The 25,107-nt window shown below is 37.1% G+C and overlaps 2 protein-coding genes across 8 annotated transcripts in view; one reads left to right on the top strand and one right to left on the bottom strand.

The window, feature by feature from the left end:
• The window catches only part of LOC109043210 (tonsoku-like protein), a 123,653-nt gene extending 108,030 nt beyond the window's left edge, over positions 1–15,623 (top strand). For 2 of the 3 annotated variants that reach the window (XM_072306501.1, XM_072306503.1), the window contains 5 exons: positions 4,376–4,551; positions 5,361–5,477; positions 6,251–6,410; positions 7,840–8,074; positions 10,766–15,623. In XM_072306501.1, the coding sequence (XP_072162602.1) occupies positions 4,376–4,551; positions 5,361–5,477; positions 6,251–6,410; positions 7,840–8,074; positions 10,766–11,447 (1,370 nt within the window). In that variant the 3' untranslated portion in view covers positions 11,448–15,623. Of the gene's footprint in view, positions 1–4,375; positions 4,552–5,360; positions 5,478–6,250; positions 6,411–7,839; positions 8,075–8,554; positions 8,730–10,765 lie in introns of all 3 variants that reach the window. The other variant, XR_011900887.1, reaches the window with a different exon arrangement.
• The window catches only part of Dolk (Dolichol kinase), an 84,191-nt gene continuing 72,031 nt past the window's right edge, over positions 12,948–25,107 (bottom strand). For 3 of the 5 annotated variants that reach the window (XM_072306512.1, XM_072306514.1, XM_019060341.2), the window contains one exon: positions 12,948–14,450. In XM_072306512.1, coding sequence (XP_072162613.1) covers positions 14,242–14,450 — 209 coding nt within the window. In that variant the 3' untranslated portion in view covers positions 12,948–14,241. Of the gene's footprint in view, positions 14,451–15,866; positions 16,217–21,120; positions 21,167–25,107 lie in introns of those variants that run through there. The other 2 variants (XM_019060342.2, XM_072306513.1) reach the window with 2 other exon arrangements.

The raw sequence follows: 25,107 nt of genomic DNA, 5'->3' as shown, positions 1-25,107 counted from the left end.
GGAGTTGTGATTTTTTGAAAATAGGTCAAATTCGACCTTTGATCCTATCATAACTCGGTCAAAAATTAAGATATTGATCTGCGGTTTGCGCCAAAATTCTTAGTTTTTTATGGTCTTTCGAATGAGGTATCACAAGATAGGGGTTGCCATTTGAAAAAAAAAAGTTGGGGGCCCCCCGCCCCCTCCCTTAGGGGGGACCAAAATTTTGACTCCCCCATAAGATGGTCCCCTTTGAGATAGGAACATTCCCAAAGTTTCATTTTTCTATCTCGAACCGTTAAAAAGTTAGCCGACCGTCCTGGAACTTCTGGCCCACCCTGTATGTATTTGTTTCCTGGTGCAATGATCGTCAGAATGTAGCAATGTTTCATCTTACAAAGACATGCGTAGGCAGCTCTTGAAACGCATACGTAATTTTATGAAACATCATTTATGAAATTTACTATTGTAAATTTACAATAGTTACTATTGTATTGACATTTATTAGTGTAAACTTATAATAGTTGCTATTATATTGACATTTACTATTGTAAAGGAGGGATATCGATAAGGGACTTATTTGGCCCTCCTAGGGGGCCTTTTTTGGCCCCAACTAGAATCCAGAAATTTATGCGGGTTTTCCAAGTTGACTCAATGTAGTTTACGGAAATAATCATGATTTGGTCCTTAGGCCACTGGATACGTGTTGAACGGTTGCCTAATCATAGGTCTGCAGGCGTATTTTAGCGAAAATTCGTGTTTTTCTATCTTTCCGAGGCTTTTTTGACACCTAGCGCATCGTCTTAACTAAAACGAGCTTTTGATATGTTATCAAGGATGCTTTAGGACACATTTTAACCCTGGTTTGGTTTTAGTTAGATGATGCGCGCACAGTTAAAAAAACTTTTTTAAAAGTCGACTTTTAAGGGACATCCGCAAAAACTGAGGGAAACACGTCTCTTCAACTGTATGCATGCTACGTCTATTATCGAGGGCAGCTATCAAGCCTTGTTAAACTCTTACAAGGAGATATTCTTTAATTGTAGCCAAACAAAACCCCTAACGAACTGATTCCCTTGGATTTTTGCGGATGTCCCCTTAAAGTCGACTTTTGAAAAAAAAAATTTTTTAACTATAAGGGCATCATCTAACTAAAACCAAACCAGGGTCAAAATTTGTCCTAAAGCCTCCTTGATAACATATCAAAAGCTCTTTTTAGTTAGACGATGCGCTTAGTGTCAAAAAAGCCTCGGAGTGATAGAAAAACACGCATTTTCGCCAAAATACGCCTGCAGACGTATGTTCAGGCAACCGTTTATCACGTATCCAGTGGCCTATGGACCAAATCAAGATCATTTCCGTAAACTACATTAAGTCAACTTGGAAAACCCGCATAAATTTCCAGATTCTAGGTGGGGCCAAAAAAAGCCCTCTAGGGGGGGGAGGGCCAAAAAAGGCCCTTATGGATACCCCTCTTTACAATCGTAAATGCCATGATATAAAAGGACCCTGCACATTCCTTATGGGGATGTGTGCCACGATCGGTTTCTAATTTTTTTATTGCATTAAATTCGTCTATGGATGCTAATCGAAGGTCATCATTGCGCCAACTTTCTTCGGGCCACTATTTTCGCACTATCCGCCGGTGAAGTTTCGATAATTCCTTGAACAAACAGAGACAGCGCGGCGAGAGTCAAAGAAATCTCTCATTCCAGCACAGGAGTGCGGTCGGTTGTGTGTCAACAAGGAAATCAGGGAAACCCCAGCCAGTCTTATTCTGCAGTTGAATTGTGCACACCTTTTCACGTGATCATCCGAATCAGTTTTTCTCTCTCCTTCCCTCCCCCCCCCCCTTCCTACATTTCACATCCTGAGTTTTTCCTTGTTTTTATTTAGAACAATCTCGAGTTCTGGAAAAAGAGGGGGCCTTGTTGACTCCTTATCGCCACCCTGTCTCCTTCTATTCAAGGAATTATTGAAACCCAAGTCCGGATTGTGCAAAAATGGTAGCTCGTAGAAAGTCTGCGCAATGATGACTTTTGATCAGCATCCATAGACAAATTAAATGCATTGAAAATGGGAAATCGATATTGGTACACATTCCCATAAAGAGTGCAGGGTCCTTTCATTTTCCTTCGCTGCATGCATTTGCACAGCAAGACTATTAGGCAAATGGTGTGAGTTTAATTACGAGCTGATGTTTTTCGAGTTTGAATTTTTGACGAGTCTTTGATGGTGATGATGACAATAAAAATGATGAGCATGATATCTTATCCCTTAGGTACCACTTAACAAGCTCTTGTGATAGCCTACCTTTTGATAAAAGTGTTCAGCAAAAGGGCAAAAATGAAATTGTTATACAGAGTGTGCTTAAATGAGGAACATGCCGGAAGAAAAAAATATCTCAAGATGCGCCCCTTTTTCAGCAATCAGGTTTTCTAATTCTACGTTGTCTAATGAGCATATCCTCCGAGTTTGAGAAATAAATCTGTTGATTCATCGCGTGAATACTGAATAATGACACTTCAACTTCGCTGAAGATACGCCCCTCTTTCGGCCAAGAAGCATTTCCGCCTGATAAACACATTTAACCCCCCCAAAAAATAAAATAAAATATAAAACCAAGTTTAAATAGTTTGACCTCTCAGATATCACTATAAAACCCTTGAACGCGTTTTTTAGAATCTACTGTCAGAGAAGAACGGAAAGACCCTCAAAATGTAGAAACTGATTGAACTGGAGTCGAGATAGCATTTTAGGCCACATCTGCCATCTTGGATTCTCGAATTTTCAAAAATTTGACCGAAAATTCGAGTTTCTCCTCAAAAAATATCCCCTTATACCATTGTTTCACAAAACGTGATCGAATCGCATGAGCCGAGTTAGCATTTCAGGCTTTAATCTCGTGTTAGGATAATTGGAAACGTAGCAAAATCCATTTTTGAGGTGGGGGGGGAGGGGCAGTGCAAAGAGGGGTAGAAATTAGATCAACAGAATCTTACATGTGCAATTTGTAACTGATTGAAATGTACAATCGCTTTTGAAGGTTCCCCAGACTCCATAAGGAACAACAGCAAGATATTTTAATATATTAGTTTTCAAACAAGAACAATGTCTCTGCTCATTACATCCATGTGCAAAAATTCAAGTTTTCCCGCATGTAATCGGCCAATGTTTGAAAACTTTAACTCGTTTGAAAGCTGAAGAAATTCTGCAGAAACAGATTTCTTTGATTTGTTATAAATAAATTTCACCACGAGATACTAAAGAAAGAAATCACTTTCATAGTTAAATTTAGTGTCTTAAGCGCTAACAAGTGCATCAGAAAAAAAATGGGTTTCTCTACAACCAGTGACCCGATCTGAAAAAATTTTGGCTCGTTTGAATGCTGAAGCGTATTTGCCGAAAGCGATTTCCCCGCTTTCCTTCTTTATCTTTATTTTTCAAATTATTACAAAGAAAATCCTTTTTTTTAATGTACAAGGATTTTGAAAGAAGGGCGTTTTTCTGACCTACTTGGTCTAATGATTACGGAGTGCAAATTTTTTATTTTTTCCTGACTTTCAGTGGATTTCAAAACAGTAGAATCTATTTAAAAGAAGTGCCTTTGATTTAACCAATTGGTCCATTCAATTTTTTGAAACAATACTTCAAACTTTTATAGGTATGCGTGTTTTTACTGGTGCTGAACCTCATAAAAGCGCTTTTCTTCCGACATGGTGTTCAAATTAGTTAGCACAATTTGAGGCGCCCATTTCTTTAAAATCGAGAAGCAAACGCAAATGCATGAAAAATTACTTCAACTTCTCATAAACATGCCAGTTATTTATCATTTCATTATCTTATGTAATTTTCTCTTGTTTTTTTTCTCGGATTTTTTTTAATTTTCACTAGGTATGCCCTCATGTTTTTGTTTAGCGTTTTTTTTTTTTTTTTTTTTGCCACAAAAATTTCTCTATGCCAAAAAATCGCGCACTCTATTGCCAGCTTATTGTAAAAAAAGAGAACTGTGTCTGTTTTTTGTCAGGTATCTGTCTATCTTCACCCGTATGCGAACCAGTTATCCCATTCTCAAATCCTTTCCCACAGCCTTCTCAATTTGGCATGCATGAATCAGGTCTCGTGATCGAGATGTGTCAACAACCCTGCAGCTTCTGCAGTCCTGCTTTAACAAAGAATGTGTCAGTCAAGTTGCTGAAATTGTTAAGAATCGGTTACCTCTTTCATCAATGAACTTAAGTCCATTTTCATATTTATGGAGATAAATTATCCCTTTTGTGTCTTCGCCTTTGAAGTATTCTGCAATATTTTTATTTTCAACCCCTCCTCTCTCCTTTATGCAGCATAATTTCATTTTTTTTATTTTGAAGAATTTAGCATGTTTGTTTGCACACAGATATTGATCCTACACTGATCGCTGAAATCCTCTCACTGTGCCAAACCACTGCTACCCTGGAAATAAAAAATGAAAAACTGAGTCGAATACACTTAGACGTTATCTTAACAATCGTTGCTCGGCATCCTCTAAAGTCTTTGATGTTAAGCGAGCCGCTAGATCAAAACATGTTTGAGGTAAGTGTTTTAGTCAGTCAAAGTTTTTGTTCGGTTCTGAAAATATAATATTTCTTTCTGGATCTATAAAAGGTACATGTGCAAGATGTACCTACTAGGATGCTCTTAGTATACAAATTTGACACTTTTTACTCTCTTGCCCGTTTGTCTACTTTCTACTATTAGCCGGTGCGTGTCGCTAACCTGTGCTTTAAGACCCACAACATGACGAAAATTCCTCTCAGCCTCTATAATCGGTAACCACCGTCCATCCTTTCTGTATTCAGAACCATTTAGTGGTTGTACGGTTGCTAACGTCACAGTTGAAATTCTTTTGTATGGACTGGAATGAGACCTAACTGGAGATCATGAATGCCAAACATATCATCGTGCGTTACGTTATAACGTTAAAACTTACAATAAGACCTCAATTTATCAGAACTTAAAATTTATTAGTTCGCAATTTAACAGATCGATCCTCTGGTCCTATCAATGGTTTCATGGTCGTGTTCAGAGAACGGCAAACCGGTCTCTTAAGAGACTGGTTGCCAAAGAAGATCCTAGATTGGGTTTCTTTTGAGAAAAGGCACAGAGTGTCCAGTAAGTGGGTACAGGGGTAGAATTGGATTAGCACATATATATAAGGTATAATACTTTATTTTTGGCTCAAAAGTTACCATCATGTTAAAAATTCCGCCTTAATTTTGAAGTCCAAACAACTTAAACTAGAATTCCAGAATCTATGTTTTCAATTTCGTCAGCTGAATCAACCAAGCTGCATACATTTCATTCAATGTTTTGCATAGAATCAGTTCAATTTCATTTTTCAGATGATAGCAGAATGTTTGTCCATATCAAAAGATTTAACGGTGTTGAATTTGAAGAATACAGGTTTGTCAACAGAGGAACTTTTGGTCCTATCAAATGTACCAGAAAATGTGTGGCAGGTAATTATCATCCATAAAATTAATCGTAAGCTCCTCTTTCATTTTCTGTTACAATGCATGTGAAATAAAAAGTTTACAAGGGTTTTACAGAGGGTTCAGATGAGGCATCCCTGATTTTGATGCGGTTTGCAACTGTAAATAGTCTAAGTATCGATGATGGATGGGCGCTTTTCGACTTAAGCCAGTAGACTCCCAAAACCCCCCAGGTAATTGTTTGAAAACGGTCCTTATCATCAGCTGCTGCCTAAATATTGAATTAGTGCAGCTCTATTAATCGGAAATGATGATACATTGCACAGTGGGAAAGGAGCTTCTAAATCATGTGCTAAACGTTATTGTTAGAAAGTTAAACTTGACAGTATTGAGACACATGCAGAGAAAACCAAGAGAATCTGCAAACAATGTAGGTTTGAAACCATTTAACTCACGTTATTAATGGTTTCAATCCCATATTTCAAAGTGTAATTTCATTTAATGAAGTGAGCTTTGGCAGAAGGTTCCAAACAGTGCTAGGCGGCCAAACCTTTGCTTGCATCGGTCATTTGCTTCCTGAACACACCCCGAAGAGCAGCGGTTCAAATCCTGAATTCCGAAGTGTAATTACATTTATGTAATAATTAATGGTAAAAATTGAATTCAATTCAAATCTTGGTTTTTCTCTACAGTTTTAAGTTCAATGGTCAACTTTATCTATTGTTTCACCTTCAAACGTATTTATCTTATGAGGAGGCTCCTCCATCCATACTACCTGTTCGTTTTGCTTAATTTTTCAGAATTTGCAGTACCTAAACCTAAGTCACAATCCCTTACGGGATGAAAGTTTTATTCCCTTAAGCAACATTGCCAAGTCAGCACCTAACTTGAGATACTTAAATATAGAAAACTGTGACTTCACTTCAAAGTGTGTTAATACAGTCTCAGAATTATTTCTCGGTAAGATAAAATTTGTCTCTCTTCTTAATGTACATTTTGAAGTAGTGCTCTCTTGGTCATTTACTCCAAGACTTGCTTAATTTTCAAACAAGATGTTGAACTCAAGTCTAGAACAAAATTTCAGCAGTTTCCATCACATTTTCTACACAGATTATTGTTTTGACTAAAGCCTATCAATGTTAAAGTTAAAAAGTAAATAGTCTTAACATAATTTATTATTGTGAAAGCTTTTCTGATCTATAAACCCATCGACAGGATGTAGAAAATTAAAAAAATTACCGACTCTTGAAATGTAGGTGTGAGTATATAGCACTGGTTTAACAAAAGAGTCATCTTTTAAGGTGGTCATGGTAGCACTTACCCTTTACTAACCATACTATTCTGATGCATTCTGACTTGTTCATTTCAAGTTTTAATAGATTTTATAAGCCTTTGTGCAGCTGTAATACACAGCGATCTGAACCACCCATACTGAGCTTCTTTTTACAAAGACATGTTAGAAGCAGATTCTGGCGACAATACCCAAGCAAAAATTGCTTTTTAACTTGGTACACCATAGAGCTCACGATTTACTCACTAGTGGATATTGCATCTCGGAAATCGTGGCAAAAAAGATTGGCGATTGTCGATTTCTCTCACCTGAAGTATGTGTACGAGGTGGGCCCAGAGCAAACGAGGCAGCCCCATGCTATTGTCTTTCTTTGGAGGGAATCTTGAGTAAATCCTGATAATGCATTTTGCCAAATTCCAGCGTACAGAACTTGCCCAAAAATTTTTCATGGCTATTTCGATGTAGTGTTTTTGCGCTCGCAGTATATTTCTAATTCGCTTTTTTATTCCGTGTTGTGCCACGATACTCTTTCAGCATAAATGACATTTGCAATCAGCAGATGGCTTTAAATATTTGTTTCGTTCTTGATGAAACCCTCACTTAAACTGCAGAAATGATTATCATAGCTTGCACCGAAAGGGCTCTGCAAATATCTTAAATTTATGAAAAATTAGCAAGGCTCAAATGCAGTGGAATTTTCATTCACAACTTTGAAAGTTCAGTTCATCTTGGGATTACTTACCTACTGATGGCGCTCCAGCCTGGGGTGAGCTTTGGCCTCCAAGGCGACGCGTCTCTAATGTGAGGCGCTGATATTTCAGAACAAAATATATGATCAGCGCCCTTTCAAGACTGAAATTAAAAGAAGAAAAAGCCCTTTCCCCCAAAAATTGGAATTTACTACCTCAGAAACTGTGGGCTCGAAAATTTCAAAAAATTCTGACATGACTCCCCCGTTTTTACCTGTTCTTCTAGAGGTCTCCCAATTTAAAGCAACAGGGGTGATGAAGTGGCTGAGAAGTTACAGAACCTTGTATAATGTCATTGATTGTGTCGTATCATTCGTTTTCTATCTTGAATTATTTTTTATTTCCCCAGAGAATTTGGAAGAATTAAATGTTAGTTACAATGAGCTGCAGGCAGAGGGTCTTCTTGCATTTTTAAGATGTCTGGAGCCCACAAAATTAAAGTCGTTACGACTTGGTGCAACAGGTTCAAACACAGTGCTACGAGAATTAGCCCTCTTTCTTGATGGCAGAAACCTAGAAAAGTTGCAAACCATTGATTTGTCTCTCCTAAGTTTATCAGACTGTGACATTGAAATATTTTGCAAGTAAGTATTTTTACTTTATTGTTAACTTTTTACTTTTAAAGTGACCACCTTTTCATGCCACTTTTGAATCTAGCCAAATGTTTCATGTTTTGAATGTACTAGTTCCAGGTAGATTCTATGCCGAATATTTCGCCGATTGGAGCGTAGACAAGAGTTCGAAGTAGGTGAAAATATCTGCAGCTGTCAACTGACTGCTATATTCAAGGATAGGAGCCTATCCTACATACAAAGGGTGTCCCAAAAGTGAGTAGACTGATGCTGCCATTTCAAAACTAAGCTACCCAGAAACTTGATGTTGGTCTCATTTGAAAGATCTAATCCTCTCCTATTGATTGAAACCAAGATCAAATTAAATCAAGATTAAATAGAAATTCAACAAGTTATGACACTATATGTAAGGGGTGTACGCACGCTGCCTACGAGGTTTTCATTCGACAAGAAAAGTCTGTATGTAAGGTCATGCTTGTCGTTTTTTTTTAGTTTCAGGGCATTATTTACCAGCACTTTGTGACAGAAAACACGACAGTTGACAGCGAGTGCTACTGCAATGTTTTGGCGGAAGTGCGGATGCACATTTCCCGGGAAAGGCCCCATTTGAAAAATTCGTGGATTCTCCATCAGGATAATGCGAGGGCACACACATCCAATTTTACCCGTAAGCAAAGGTATTAGACTTCTAAGACATCCGCCATACAGCCCAGATCTTGCTCCCTGCAATGTCTGGCTGTTCCCTACTCTTAAGAAGGAGCTTCGCAGTATAAATATTCAGGACCAAGGAAGAAATCAAGACGGCTGTCCAAAAAACCTTCAAAAAAATTCCCCAGGAAGAATTTGAGAAAACTATGCTCGTGAAATGGAAGGAAAGGATACACAAGCAGTGTATGAACAACAACGGAAAATACTTTGAGAAGCAATCTGATAATCTGGTGGAGTCTGACAATAGGGGATAAAATAAACTATTGTTAAAAACCTGTAGACAGCGCGCGTACACCCCTTACATGTAGTGTCATAACTTGTTGAATTTTTATTCAAATGAGTTGATCTTGATCTCAATCAATAGAAGAGGATTAGATCTTTCAAATGAGACCAAGATCAAGTTGCTAGGTAGCCTAGTTTTGAAATGGCAGCACCAGTCTACTTACTTTGTAGTAATTTTGTAGAGTTTTAGTCTCATGGTTCGATCTTATAGCCATGACGCACGCCTGAGCCATCTCCCCCCTTCTGAAGGGTATTCGGTAGGCCAAGGTCAAGAATCAAGCTTCATCCTATGTATGATCTGGGGGGGAGGCATTTTCAGACTACTATCGGGGAGGTTTGGAGGCCAATCGGCAATAACGGAAAAGCATCCATCAATCAGCTTTTCTTGAATTATTTATTGCCACAAACTCAACATAATCCTAGGCGGGCACTGCTAAGCCTCTTTTTGTTAGTTTCTTGAAATATCGTATGTTGTCCCGTCTTAAACAAATCAATCTTATAATTTACTCACTGCCAAGAATAATTAGAAAACCACCCCTACCTAGCATTCAATGTCCGTAGAGCAACTTAACTGCAGCACCACAGAATTTCCTATGTTCAGACGCGGAAAGCCCAAGTCTTCCGCCATCAGCAATTTAGGAAAAAAATACAAAAAGTAATTAGCAGTACCCATACCATAATAGAAAATTGCTCATAATGAACCTCGAGACAAACAGGAGTCAAACATCTGTCGTTCATTTCAAATGATGGATTGAGTCAACCAGAAATAATGCAAATATGATCTAGTTTCTTTGTTCCTGACTGAAAACATGTTATCACCACCATCGTTATCCTCTGAATGTGATTGTTCCAATTTCTTGCTCCAAAATGTTGTTTCTAAAACGGGCCAGAAATAGTGGTTCCTTATTGCGAAATGTGATCCAGTTATGCGTGTCTGCTGCACTAGTTTCGTTTCCTCCTCATTGTCAATACCTTTTGCTCATTTGGCTGAATGTTCAAAAATGTGGCATAGAAGCTTTGGGTTCAAGACCCCGTAAGACCGCTTATTTATTGTTTTCTAAATTTTTTAACTATATCATAAAAAAAATAACACTGGTAAAAATTTTTATTCAGGTTAAGATGTAAATTAACAGTCTGTTGTCACAGAAGAGGCATTGATTTTAAAGTTCTTATATACCTGAGCACTGAGCAGCCCTAATCTCACTTTTAATAATAGAAGCAACAACTAAGACATATAATTGAATTTTAGAAGGCAGTTAGTGACATAAAGAGATTGCTAAAATATTCTAAAGAAAACCAGTTCTGATGGAACCGTAGTAGATGTATGACTGTGCATTTGCCATACAACATACTTGGTGTGTCTGTGAAACCGATCAACTAGATACACATATCCATAAAGGACGTGCAGTATCAACCCATTATATTGGAATTTGCTGCTTGTTTTTGGGGGGGGGAAGGCTGGGGAGTTGAAAATTCTCAGGGAAAAGAATAATATTTTCTTGGGTCAGACAACTGACTTTCAGGTAATTTCCCTCCATGTTCAAAGTATCTTTGACTTAATTTTTAAAAGACATTTTGCAATTTTTATTTATTTTTTTTTTTTTTTTTACGAAAAAAAAGAAAGATAAGAGTGCTACATTATAAGAGGAATTGCATGAAATTTATTCAGATAAACTTTTAAATTTTAATTTATGTAATCTGTCTAAATTACAGCTCTGTTAAAGGAGGTGTCAACCTTGAGTACCTGAATTTGATGGACAACCCTGAGCTTACACAGAAATCTTTTTCTCTTGTTGTAAGACAATTCCAGCGACTGAAAACGTTGCTTCTCTCAGGAGCTGACTTTGGCTCCATTGATCAAAATGATTTGCGAAAATTTTCATATTGTAACCTCTCATCTTCATTCTTGCAATGTCATGCATTTATGAAAGGAATGGATGCTTTCACTCGTACCAGGAAAAAAACAAAACTGGAGAAAATTGAAAAGAATGGTACAAATTATTCAGAGCTATGTTCTGGTCTTGTTATTAATTTACCTCACCTCTCAAGTGCGGAAGGAGAGCCCATTTTTTCAAATCAAGGAAAAGTGGAAAGTGAAATAAATAGGCCATCAGAAACTCTTCAAGGTGATGTAGCTAATGAATTAGATGATTCTTTTAGTTTTGATCTTAATGACAGCTTTGAGAATCAATTTCTTTCTAATAATTTAAAAAAGAGTTCTGGTTCTACACAAGACAATAATCTAACACATATCATGGCCAGTGATTCCAGCAAAAAAGGGAAAACCCTGGCAGAGAATAATGCTGAACCACCAAGGAGTAATTGGGATCATAATTTTGAAACCAGTTTGGTTGACTGTTCAAGCAAAAATGCCTTATTTGAAGATTCAGACTAGTCTATCTAGTGCAGCCAAAATCTTTACATACAGTTGAAAGAGAATGTCCTTTCTCCCATTAGATTTTGTTCTTTGTGAGGCACGATTATCTTTCCAAAGATGATGCAGAAGTACGTGAGAATTTCAAATATAGCATACGGCTTGATGTAGGTTCCTCCTGGGAGGGGAGTTAAATGCAAAACTTTTGAACAGATCATTAGATTGAAACGGTTGTTTTTAAGTTAATAATTCCAATAAGAGCGATCTGCAAATAAAATAGAAAAATGAAAAACCTTACTCAATGCCTACGCAAAGCGATTTTTCAATTTTTTTTTAAAAGGGGAGACCTGTGCAATTCTACTAATTCAATACGTGTTCTTTCACAGGTTTCTCTTAACCTACAGTCGTTTAAGGGATTAGGTATCGAAGTTGAACTTCATTCTTAACCCAGTTGAATATTCTTTTAATCTCTTTCTTGCAATTATCAGGACGAAGTACCTATTTGCAACAATTTGATGTTGCTGTAAGTGTATTTTGTGAGAATAGGCTGCTTTCATAACAGGAAGAGTCTTGCAAATTTCATTCTTTTTGAAACTTCTGTATCCTTAAGGAGACAATGGGTAATAAACAATTTTCTTGCAGCTTGCATTCCTCGCAAGAGAGGAGCAAGAAAATGAAATTAGAATGTTACTTAATACCAACTATTTTTGTCAGCAATACGCAACAGAAAGTAGGTTTTTACTAAAAAAAAAAAATCCTGATCATTAATCAAAGTCACCGATACAATACGAGTAGAAGATGTAAATGAAGTTGGAATGAAATTCTTGGTGCTCATTATGGTTTTCCAATTTTTATGTCCGTTAACATCGGCTTTTATGTGTCTCTGAGAGATTCTGAAATGCATTCTCCTCACCCAAAAACTGCTGAGGTTGTCTCTGAAAGTCAGCCATAACCTCCTTGGTGAAATTGATTATTACCACAAAAAAATACCGTCACATTACTGTCGTGAATGTATCAAATAAAATTCATCCTTCAATTGAAAATTTAATGAAAAGGAACTACAGCAAAAGGGAAGAAAAATTATGTGAATTGGATTTGTAGGTACTTCATTTTGAATTCTCTCATGGACTGGAAAATAAAGTAAATTGCACTAATCTGAACTTCCCCTTTCTTGTATCCCATTAATTTTTCTGTCCAAAGGCTGATAGTGATTAACTTGGTTTTGAAAAAAAAAATGCATTTGAAAAATTAAAATACCGAATCTTTAAAGCATTCAACTATTTTTGAAAAAATTAAAAATAGAGTTCCCTGTCTTGCTTTACTGTTTAAAGTTTGAAGTCGGGTAATAATTAGCATTTGAATTTCCTGAGATATTGCAAACATAAACTGTGGACCTGTGTAACCTTCTTCAAAAATTGCCCCTTCTGCCCAATATGTTCCAAGTTATTTTTTTGTGTTGTATCATCAAAGTTTCAACAAAATATGGTCGGAAGTGTTAGGTGAGAGAATATTCAAAAGTAATCGCTTCATTTACAGTTTTAATACTGCGCGGAAAAAAAGACATGTCTCTTTAGTCTCAAATTACACCTTCATTAAAAAATATCATGACTCAACTTAAAAATAACTAAATAACAAAATGAAAGAGGGATACTTCAGTTTCTTGGCAACTGAAAGAACATCAAGTATATAAAATAATCAAACTGAAGATAATTCTGTAGGGTACTTGAAACAGACAATACATAAGTATTTGTCAAACCTAGAGAATTGGCTGGGCTATGAATTCTGATTGCTTTCTTTTCCAATTTTTATGACTCACTATTGGCAATTTAAATAATTTAGGACAGGTAACATTATCAGAATTCAGCTAAGCTGGTCACCTGTGAAAGGGTGCAAGCAATCATGAACTCTTACTAAAACACTTCTTGACGTATGGTCTTCCCAAATAAAAAAAAAATAAATAAATAAAAAAATATTGCATCTACATTTAAAACTGGGTTCCATGGAGCAATCACTTAAACTGGATCAAATGGTAATCACAAGAGTTTAAATTATATACATGAATGTGTCGAATAATGGAATCATTACCTTCTATAAGCTCTTTAGCCACTTTCATTTTCATTTTTTGTCTTAGTTTGTTCCGGCGAACTGGGCCAAATTCTATGATTTTTGCAGCTATTAATAGGTGATTAACACTGAATAAGCCGGCCCTATTCAGATTCTAGGGTCTCCTTTGCAAGGGCTAGCAAAGCGCAAGGTAAGTGAAACAAAGGTATGCTCTTCCCGGCCAGAACTCGGCTTTCGGCTCCCGCCGCTAGAGCTGTGGCGCGAAGTTTGCATTTCAACAATTTTGCAATCTTGGGCGAAAACAAATATAACTGTCTGCTATTGATTAAAACAAACAAATTTAATACAAGCGAATTCTTTAAAAATGAACATTCATTTGCTTTTAGTATTTCGGCTGCTTTTTTCATTTATCAACAGCAGGAGGCCATATTTGTTTTCGGCCAAGACTGCAAAATTCTTGAAATTTAAACTTTGCGTCACAACTCTAGCGGCGGGAACCGAAAGCCGAGTTCTACCCAAAAGGGTCGGGAATAGCATACTTTCGTTTCACTTACCTTGAGCGAAGCAGATCTTAGAGAGCGGGATTGTGCCCTCTGACAATTAGGCTGCCTAGCAGCCAGGGGGCTTGCCCCCTCGTATATGAACATGTTCACGAATATTCAGAATTTTTAAAGATATTGTAAAACACAAAGTTGGAGAGCCGCCTAGTCTGTGATCATTGCCTTATTAAGTTCACGAATTCAGTGTCGAATCAGAGTATTAAAAGGAGATACATCAATAATGGGAGAGCAATATTATCAACTTGATCAGTCTTTGCTTCAACCAGAGAAATTATTGTAATGGCTGTGATTGGATGAAATATACATGTATATGTTAAAACATTAAAGTAAACTAGCGTTACTAAGAATAGGGTTTGAGATAGTATGCAAGCCACTGTTCCTTCCTTGGTTTTTCTAGTACCTGAAATCAGAAAAATTAATTTTTAAACTTTATACTTTGCGTCAAGACATATTATTTGTTCTCAGTTCTAAAGATGAAACTACCTAAAAAGCAATGCTATCTTTCCCTTTATCTATTTTTTTTACCTCTCAAAATTTATTCATCCCTCTGCACTTGTCAATGATGATGAGTTAGCATTTGTAAAAAAATGTTTGACTTGCAAAGTCCCCCGATTACTTGCAAATAGCACGAAGTTATTTTTGAACTCATTTGTAAAGTGTATTTTATTTTAAGAACCTATTTATTGTAAATTTTACAAAATAGAAATAAACTTATCCATCCTTCAGCTTAACTCAGAAAGAATTATTCAAACCTAAGATTTGGCCCACACACTACTAGAATAATGGATTGTATTCGAAAGTGGTTTGATGTATCGTTTGGTTCAAAACAATAGAACATAACCTCAAACCAAAATTTTACGATATTTATCAGAAAAAATGAAAATGAGAAATTTCGTAGCAATGTCACTACTCATGGCTAATAAGTGCTCATACGAATAAAAAACGTATGACGAAAAGCCCGTTCTGTCAGATTACTCAATTGACTTTTTGACTGATGTTGGTTTTGAACCAATCGGTATCGATACAATCTCATCTGTTTAATGTATCGGATACGATCTATTAGGTTTTCAACAATGTGACCCTCGGGAAAACTTGCCGTAAAAACCTACAACAGATTTTCACAAATTGGCACACGACCTCAGTCTGTCAATCAGAATTTGCAGTTTTTCAAGCATTTCTCATATGCACAATGAATGGTAACTTAACGAAAAAGCAGCATTTTGTCACATTGTGTTATTTTTGGAGCGACTTTTCTACAAAAAACATTTGCAGATAAATAATAATAATAATAATAATCACAAAAAAGGAAGCTGAGAAGAAACTAAAGTATAAAGACCTAGAGATCGAAATCAGCAGGATGTGGAAGACCAAAACCCGAGTCATACCCTTTGTGATAGGAGCTACCGGAGCAGTCTCTAAAGACTGGACTAAACTGAAGAACGAAATCCCTGGGAAACATTCGCTAGTATTGGCCCAGAAGTCTGCTGTGTTAGGCACTGCCAGAATCCTCCGGAAGGTCTTAAGCTAGGTGGAGCAGCGCGAATACACCTAGAACGTTCCCACACACCAAAAACACCCCTACCGCCTACCACCTCAGGGAAGAAACCTTTAGGCAGGCGTCCTCCAGACACCTACCCTGCCTCGGTTCCTAAAACAGGTATCCTAGTCCGTGACGAGCCACCCCCCAAGGGGGAGTGAAATAACCACCACCCGGCCACCCAAACCACAAACAGCCCTCATACCTAGGAGCATTGTTTGCCCCTTTGTGAGGGCTTAAAGCAACCCAGCAAAGCTGGTGACAGCAGTGAACATGAAAAATAATAATAATAATAATAATAACTTTTTATTGTAATTTTGCACAGAGGCTAACAAAACGTCAACTTAGAAACTATTTACACAAGTTAACTACAAAAATGTACATAATTATAGATCAAAAATGGCTTGAGGCTACTAAGAGGCTTAATATTCATCAATGTCATAGATCCCAAGCTGACCCAAATATCTGTGAAGCTTTACCTTAAAATTGATTTCTCCTTTTCCCTTTTTCACGTAATCCGGCAGTTTTTCAAAAAATGTATGACCCTTCCGAAGATAGCTCCCCGGGAGGTTGCTGTTTACGGCATTCCGGGTGTTTTAAGAATGCTTAGAAGAGAGGCCATTGGTAGACTGTGAATAAGAGACATAGTGTTTCACTGCTTTTGCTATAATCATTGCCGGGAGTGTCAAAATGTTGTTATTAATGACATATGGCTTACACGAATCTGATTTACGCAACTTAAAAATGTACCGCACAGCTTTTTTTGGATTTTAAAGACTTTCTTTAACAATTTCTGGTTGCAGTTTGACCAAACCGATAAACAGTAGTTAATGTGAGAGACAACTAAGGCATGATAAACAGTTAGCAATAAATTAGAGTCACAGAATCTAGCTAACGATCTTAGAACAAATGTCGAGGAATTCAGCTTGGCACATAACTGATTAACATGATGACTAAAGTTTAGTTTCTCATCTATTAGAAGACCAAGGTATTTGATGACGAGCGTCCTATTGATTTCTGTCTCATCTACTAAGATGTTAAAACTGATACCTGGTTTCGGTTTTCGGTTGCATAAAAAAAAATTTGTTTTAACTCTGTTCATGCTCAACAAGTTAATTTCACACCATTGATTAAAGAGGTTAATTAGAATGTACGCGTCTACCTCTAAATTGTTCAGATTTTTATTGCTAAGGATTAAGAGCACATCATCAGCAAATAATAAGATCAAAAAAATGGATAACACAATTTTAAAAGCTTGTTTCTTAAGATAAGGGACAATGTTGTTAATAAATATCAAGAAAAGAAGAGGGCCTATTGCGGTGCCTTGACCGACCCCACCCAAGATATTTAATATTTTAGAGGTGTATTTTTTGCTCCGTTTAGATACCTGCACAAACTGACTTCTACCCACGAGATAACTACTCATAGATTTTATTGCAGTCTTACTGAAACCCAGGCGTTTTAATTTCATTTTTAGCAGCCTAATGCTCACCGAATCAAAGGCTTTTTTCAGGTCGATCGCAATGACCACACTGTAAAGATTTGAGGATTTTTGCAATGTTTCATGGCAGCATCTAACCGCGTCTTCAGTGCTAGTCTTTTTTCAGAACCCAAATTGGTGGGTGTATAGTATCTTGTTGATGTCTAAATATCTATTAATTTGATGGATCATAATTTGCTCGTATACTTTCGATATTGGTGATACCATAGCCAAGGGCCTGTAGTTGTTCATATCTTTAAGATCTCCACTCTTGAATAGGGGAACTATTCTGACAGTCTTGAGTGATTCTGGGAGCTTGTTATCTACAATAAATGAGTTTACTAGGTGGGTAAAAATAGGTGCAAGCTCTCTTTTAAATGTTTTTACAAAAAAGTTAGATAACCCATTTCGATCCTCGGATTTTTTATTTTTCAATTTATCAATAGCTCTAATTATGTTTTCTTGTGTAACCGGAGGAAAGTAAAAAATACTGTCACATTGAGGCATATGTACAAAATTGGAATCATTGATGGGTGCGTTGCTATCATTAGAGAAGACTGAGATAAAATGATTGTTGAAATGACATACAATTTTTTCCTGATCGGAGATCAAGGCGTTATTCACAAATATTGAGTCAGCGAATGGGATGCTCTTCTTTGAAGCCCTGTGGTCATTTACAATATTCCACAGAGCTTTGGAAGGATTGTCAGATTTATCAATGATGTTTTTAACGGCTGTAGACTTTGCTTGAAGAATGCGTCTTTTGTAACTAAATTTTTCTTCGCATAATGCTTTTTTAGTATCTAGGTATTTAGCTCTGTCAAAGTTTTCCGTCTTTCTGATACGATTTAGAGTGGCTGCAAGTTCACTTACTTTAGAGTAATGCTGCTTTTTGCAGTCTTTGCTAACCCCTCCAAGAGACTTGTTCTTAAATTTTTTAAACCGCAGAGGGAAGTAAAAATTGTGCGAGTCTACTATTTGCTTTATTAGATTATCTGCATCATCGAAGACTAGAGCATTTTTAATGTCTGTTAGTTTGGCTCTCATTAATCCTGTGGTGTATTCGTCGATAAGTCTGACAAACCTACCCTGGATTTCTTTTTCGCGCTCACCACCATCAACCGCCAACTTGAAGTCAATGGCTCGATGATCTGCTAGTGCATTCTCAACGACCCCTGAAGTATACTTTGCATCATGAAAATTACAGAACAAGTTATCGATCCTGGAAGCTGTAACTCTGGTATCTTCAAAAACAGTTGGAAAAAAATGACCAGTCCTGAGAATATTCAAAAATTCCAAGGTAAAATTATTTTCTATCTTGAGGTCAGTATTGAAGTCTCCCACCAATATGACACGATCCCCAATGGGTGAGATTTCAACAATTTCTCTGAGTTTAGAAAAAAAATCAGCAAGATTACCACTAGGTGACCGATAGATACAAAGCACAGTTAGTTTAGACTCACCAATCTGCAGGTTGACAGAACAGAATTCAATGCATTTTTCGACATAAACATTTTGAAAAGAACAATTTTTAACTGCTTGAATTTCTTTTTTAACGGCAATAAGGGTACCTCCTCCTTTATACATAACTCTTTGGGAGTAAGATACTATGGAATAGTTTTGGTGGAGTCTAAGCTGCTGGATATCGTTGTTTCTAAGCCCATGCTCAACGAGACAAACTACTTCAGGGTCTTCCTCTGAAAGAGAGTCTGAAAATAGCTCAACTTTCTCTTGGATATATTGGGCATTCTGATAAAAAATCGTCAAAATCTTGTTACCATCTGTCTTACTCTTAGAGCGGACTTCGTCTAAATCTACTCGTTTAAAGGTATCAATATTCTATTTCTAAATCGGTAACTTTTATGTGTAGATGATTTGTTGAGAAAGCGATTGCAGATTACATATATAATCGTTAGCAGTACCTATATTCGTTATTGTTGGATTGACAGTATTAAAATCTAGACCTCTGTTAATGCGTGATTGCACTGTTATAATAGATGTCATGATTGCATTTACGAACAACTTTTTCCCCCATCTATTAAGGTGTAATCCATGGTTAGTAAAATGGACTCTGTCAACTACTTTGTTCGGAAGTATTTTAACATTATTGGTATTTGAGGCTATCCTCCAAAACATATTGTTCATAGCACCTCCGAATCGCCAAAATTGATTATACATGTTTGGTGGTAGGTCGTATCTAGGTAGTACTTCATGAATAAAAATTTTTGGTTTTTTAACACGCTCAATTATGTCATTCAATTTATGATACCACCGGTTGCCATTCCATCTGCTATGAGAATTAAAGTTGTTTGAACCACCAATGAAAACTACAATATCTTCCTCAGTGAAATTTTTAGTTAGATCTTCTAGATTTTCAATTACATGTTCGATCATTGCATTTGGTTTGAAAATAGATATTATATTAAAATTGCTATTACTACCTAAAATATCTTTGAAAATAAAAGATAAACCTCGACCATGTGAAGCACTGAGTAATAATAAGTTTCTTTTTGTACTATTTTGTAGGGCATCTGGAATAAAAGAGTGATTAAACTTCTCTCTCAAAATTTCAGCTGATAGACTGGCAGGATTATTTTTTGGCCTTGTATTGGTATTAGTTTTTGATAGTAGGATGTCATCAGTGTTTTCATGTGACAATAGCTGATCTGTTAGTTTCTTATTGTCCCTAATTAGTTTTTGGATTTTTATATTACTTAACTTTATTTCAGCTAATTGGGATTCTATCTCTTTTGATTTATCATTTAACATTTTATTCAGTTTTACAACATTTTCATTTAAAAAATCAGACTTATTGCTTAAAATTAAATTTGTGTTCGACAGAGAATTATTTGCTTTTTTTATATCTGCTATTTCTTTGATTAGGGCATTCTTGTTGACACTGAAGCTCTTCGACACATTCATTACCTACTTCTCAAATCGCTTTTTAACTTTACCACTTCTTTGTTTAAATACTCAATCTCTTTCCTCATTTTTAAGTTTGAATTTGACAGAGTACTATTTTCATTTTTAATGTCGGTAATTTCTTTGATCAGAGCGTCACGTTGACATGTCAGTTCACATATGCGGTCACTTTTCTCCGGTTCCAATCGGAAAATTTCCTTGTCATCGTGTGGAGGTTGTTTATCCGATTTCCGTTTCACCTGTGGTATCCTGTTGTTTGAAGGAGCTTCCTCGTGACTGATGATAGATGATGCGTCCGCATTTGTTGACATTTTCTTATTGAGGGTTTTCTTTCTCTTCTGGTCGCCAGAGGTCGTTGAGTTATCAGGTGTTGTTGTTGTCGCTTTTCTCCTTTTTTTTTCGCCTCATCGCTTGCCAGTGTGTTACTCTTAGCCATTTTTATCAGGGTATGGGGTGATGCTTTCTTGGTTTGCGATGTTGACATTTCGGGTGTTGCAGTTGGTGAAATATTGGAAGTACTGATAGCCAACAGCTTTTTGGACATGGACCGTAGTAATCGATGGTCTGATTCTGTCATGAAATTGGGCTTAGTAACTGAGCCGATGGTACGTGTGGCAACAAGGAAACGGCTGGAATTTGATGTAGGTACCACAACATTGGGCGACTTTATCCGTGAGCTTCGCTTTTTGCCGCGCGGTGAGTGATTAAGAGACATATCGGTGCAAGAGCGATTGAATTCTTAAGATTCTTAGAATTCTGTTGAAGGGTCGCAGGCTTTGTGTGATTTGTATTTCCCAGTTTTCTGGACACACAAGCACTACAGCACCAACTTCAACGAAAATGGGTTCACTTAAAGTTTATTTACATGTAGTTACTGTGTTAAAATTGATGTTTGCATATAAAACAATGAAAATTACTAATTAATGGGAGCTATTTACGACCCGTCTTGTCGCCAAAATGTTTTAAAGGATAACTGTTGCTTTTTCCTAATTTCCGTTTTCATCAAGAACATGAAAAATTAGAAAGCTATGCCCCTAGCCGCTACGCGGCTCAACCCCTAAAAGGGCACTTCGCGCTCTCTTGGGCTCGCATCGACAAAGAACGACCAAAAAAATTAAAAGATTTTCATACCTGAATCTCATTTGTCAAATCTCCCTCTGGCCGGGAGCGATTCGACCTATAAGAATCAAATGAAAAAATCGGCATTCATTTCAAACTTCACGCCAAGACTGAAACGAAACGGAACAGAGCATTTCATTGCTTTTGGATAGTCTATAGCAAAGGAGCATACCTTCGATTCACTTACCATACTAACAGACCAGGATTCAACATTTCCCTTTTAGTTCAATTTTCCGTTACAGATATTCCCACTATTTTTAATGAAGTCCAGGCAATAGAGGATAGAATACAGATTTAACTTGCAAAACTTAGGTGAAATCAGGTTATGATTTTGTATGATTTCTTATGTAATTTTTGACGCTGAATCCGAATTTTTGGTTTCCCAACAAAGAACCCCGCACAGAGCATGGGGTCAGCGGCTCTCGATGAAAGTCGATGAAACTTAGATAGATTGATTTAGAGTTCATAATTGAGGGAAAGCCAAAAATTTAGCTCATTTTGGCGAGTAGAAACCGAGATATTCGTAATTGAATCCGGACTATTTTCTATCATGCCGCAGTATGGCGGAAGAATTCCAAGTCCCCTCTCCTCTCGTTGTTCGGCGACCTCACGTCACTCACGTGAAGATAGGTGCTTATGCGCTCGACCGGTGCGAATGCCGTACTCCCTCCCTCTCCCCGCATCTGTCAATTCTGTTTCAGCAACTATACATTTCAGATTAAACCGGCCGGCGGCGCCGGCACGGGAGAGGTGCGAGAAGCAGGGAACTCCATATCGCACAGCCCGAACGGAGCGTCCTAATAAACGGAGTGAGTGTAAACAATGCGACATCGTAGTTACCTGGTGGGGAGAGGGGGTTTCCTGGCCGAAGTGCTCAAGCAAGGTAAGGCGACACGGAGAATTTACCTCCGCCGCACAGAAAATAGTGCGGGTTCAATCGCGAATATCTCGGCTTCTACTCGCCAAAGTGAGCTAATTTTTTGGCTTTCCCTTCATTATGAACTTTATATCAATCTATTAAAGTTCCATCGACTTCCATCGAGAGCCGCTGACCCCATGCTCTGTACGGGGTTCTTTCCCTTGTGCTAACTCCGGAAAATCGGACCCATGGAAAGAATAGTTGTATTTTGTTTAAGTATTCATCATTTATCACAAATAACTAAATAATTAACGACATTTTCGAATCGTGAACACGTTAAGAGGGAAAGAGACGCACGAATTGTGAAAAGTCCAAAAATAAATGCCGCCCTATGCCATGCGAATAAGATGGATTCTAATTTTACTGCAACCTAAGCGCTACACGTTCGTGCATTGTAGTCACCGCAACGTTGATACTGCAGCGTTCCTGTAGACGTTGTCGCTGCGACGTTTACGCGGGAACGTTCCGGAAACGGTACTTAATACGTGGACACCCACGTTGAATTACACGTTCCGGTACGTGTTGCTGTCCACGTGGAAGGTTTCACAGGAAACGTTGAATTCTGCGTTGTTGTCAACGTTGGATTGTTATCTGGGTTAGCGCTCACCAACGTAATAACGTGCAAACAAAACGATTGTTAATCGCCTTTTAGATAACTGTATCACAAACCTCAAAATATCTCATATAGTGGGAAACAAGCTTTTTCGATCACAGGAGATTATCTCCAAAAGTCCCATCCAACAATTAGGCAAAAGGCAGAGAATGGCCCGCGTTTACTCTGCTAAAAATAACGCATTATTTCTACAGGAAATCAAGAAAATTAACCTAGACCATAGAAGTAGCAATCAAAAAAATGCTTTTAACTCATATTTCGTCGAAATTTATGACAAAATAGTTTAAGTCACAAAAAGAGTTTCCCACATGTGCCCTACAAACCAAAGAGGGCGACCTTTACCATGACGGAAAAAGATAGAAAATTGCTAAAATCGCTCTTAGATTTAAAAAAAGGACCTTTTTTTTCCTTATGTCCTTGACCTTTTGACCGGTACTGCTTGACCTTAGGTCAAGCAGTACCGACATAAAGCAGCTAAAACCAGAGTGAATAGACTCACTGAATAAAAAAATTCACAAAATTACTAAGAGAGCCTTCAAAGAAAATAACATAGCACGGATGACCAATGCCGTAAACAATAGCAAAACAGCTGAACTTCGGAAAATAATTCGAGATGTGACGAAGGTTAAGAACAGCGATATCCCAACAACTGACTCAGTTCTGGTAAAGGATACCAAAAATGAAGATCCTAAAGAAATAGCAAATCAATTTAATGAATTTAATGCAGGGATTGAAAATCGGCTTCAAACGTTAGGAGATTCTAAAAAAGCCTTAGGTTACTTACAAGAAAATCTCATCGAAGAAGGAAAAATTTTCAATTTTAAAGAGTTGTCAATAGAAAACATAAGACAAATGATGAGTAAAATCAGTAAAAAAGCAGCTAACGGAGTGGATGATTTTCCTGTTCATCGTATTACCTCTAGCAAGCAAACTTTAGTTGAAATTTTCCAAAAGCTAGCACTGACGTGTATTTTAGCCCTTATCAAATAAGAGGCTCCATGTACAAATAAATAAATAAATAAGTAAATAAATAAATAAATATGAAATGAGAAAATGGAAGATCTGTTCGACGTACAAGTTGCAGATATATAGCATGTATTGAAACATTTTACAGCCCAAGAGATCCTTTTGGTGCCTACTTCGTTCTGGTCCTTTAGAAGCCAAAAAATATCATTTTTTTTTTTTTTTTTTTTTTTTTTTTTTTTGCATTTCCATTGAAAATTCATAACAATGCTTTTGTTTTAAAATACCTTTTATTAATCCTTAGAAAGCACTTGCAGATTCAGTCATAAAATGTATTGAGCCATTATGAAACTAAATGAAACTTTGCGTCGCCTTGTACAAATCTGATCCTTGTTCTTGCTTGTTCCTGACACTTTCCAATTCTCTTAAGTTCAAAACCACAGATGTCTCAGGGTAGGTTTTGAAAAAATAGAAACTATGAAAAGGAATGCTCCAGAAATAAAATGACACATTTTATACACTTCTTTGAGTTACTGCCTGCTAGAAAACAATCAATTGCATGACCCATTGCATTAACATAGTCAGTGTTGAGTACGTACATTGTATCTTTCATCTGGGCTCCATGAGTCTTCCCGGTTTACCCTCACGGTTTCTCCTCAATTTTTCTACAACGACCAATTTTTTGGTCATTTTATTCACTGATACCGTGTCAGTGAATGCCTAAGAATGCAATTTACGGTTGGATAGTTTTCTGCTTAACTTCAGAAAATCCCACTTTTGAGCAGCTAGATCGACCATTTTCCCCACTGTGCTCCCCCGTTTCAAGTGCTTGGATCCACCAAAGTCAAAATCTTTCAGCTCTACCGTTAGCTGCTGTTCAGCTTTTTATGAATGGCATTTGTTGCCACCCACATCCCATAGTAGCAGATGGGGAAATTTGTCAGAAGGATGAATTTCGTTAAGTTGGGTCGATAAATCAGATTTTAAAATTTTAATGGGACATGTTTTAATGTCTCAATGGATAAGTTGCAAGAAAAGTAAGTCTCTTCGTGCCGCAAAGATAATGGAATAGAATTTTGGATAGCCTCTTCCAGGAACAAAGTTTTTTGAGCTGCAAACTTCAAACTTCCACATCACTCGCATCTGGTTTAACTTTCTTAAGTATATTGTCATTCAAAGTCTTTAGAGCATTTTGCTGTGTACCGTCACAATAAATCTGTTTTATTTTATCTGGATTAATGCCCCTTGTTTCGTAGACGGGCACCCATATTAAGTGCTTAGGTAATATCTAATAACCTCGTGGTAAATTCTGCACTGTAAGAGAGCATATTAGATGGCATTACCGTCTGACGTGTTTACACCCCATTCTAGTGACACAGATTGTGACAATGAATTATTTCAACCTCTCTTTAAGCGATTCTGACTCATTCGTCCCAAATTATAAACTAAAAAGAATAAAAAAGTAAAAGAATAATAAGGAATAATGGTCAAAAACCGTCAAAGA

The sequence above is a fragment of the Bemisia tabaci genome, chromosome 1 (assembly GCF_918797505.1).
Source record: "Bemisia tabaci chromosome 1, PGI_BMITA_v3".
NCBI lineage: Eukaryota > Metazoa > Arthropoda > Insecta > Hemiptera > Aleyrodidae > Bemisia > Bemisia tabaci.
The sequence above is the reverse complement of the archived record's forward strand: the minus strand, read 5'-3'. Positions and strand labels throughout refer to the sequence as shown.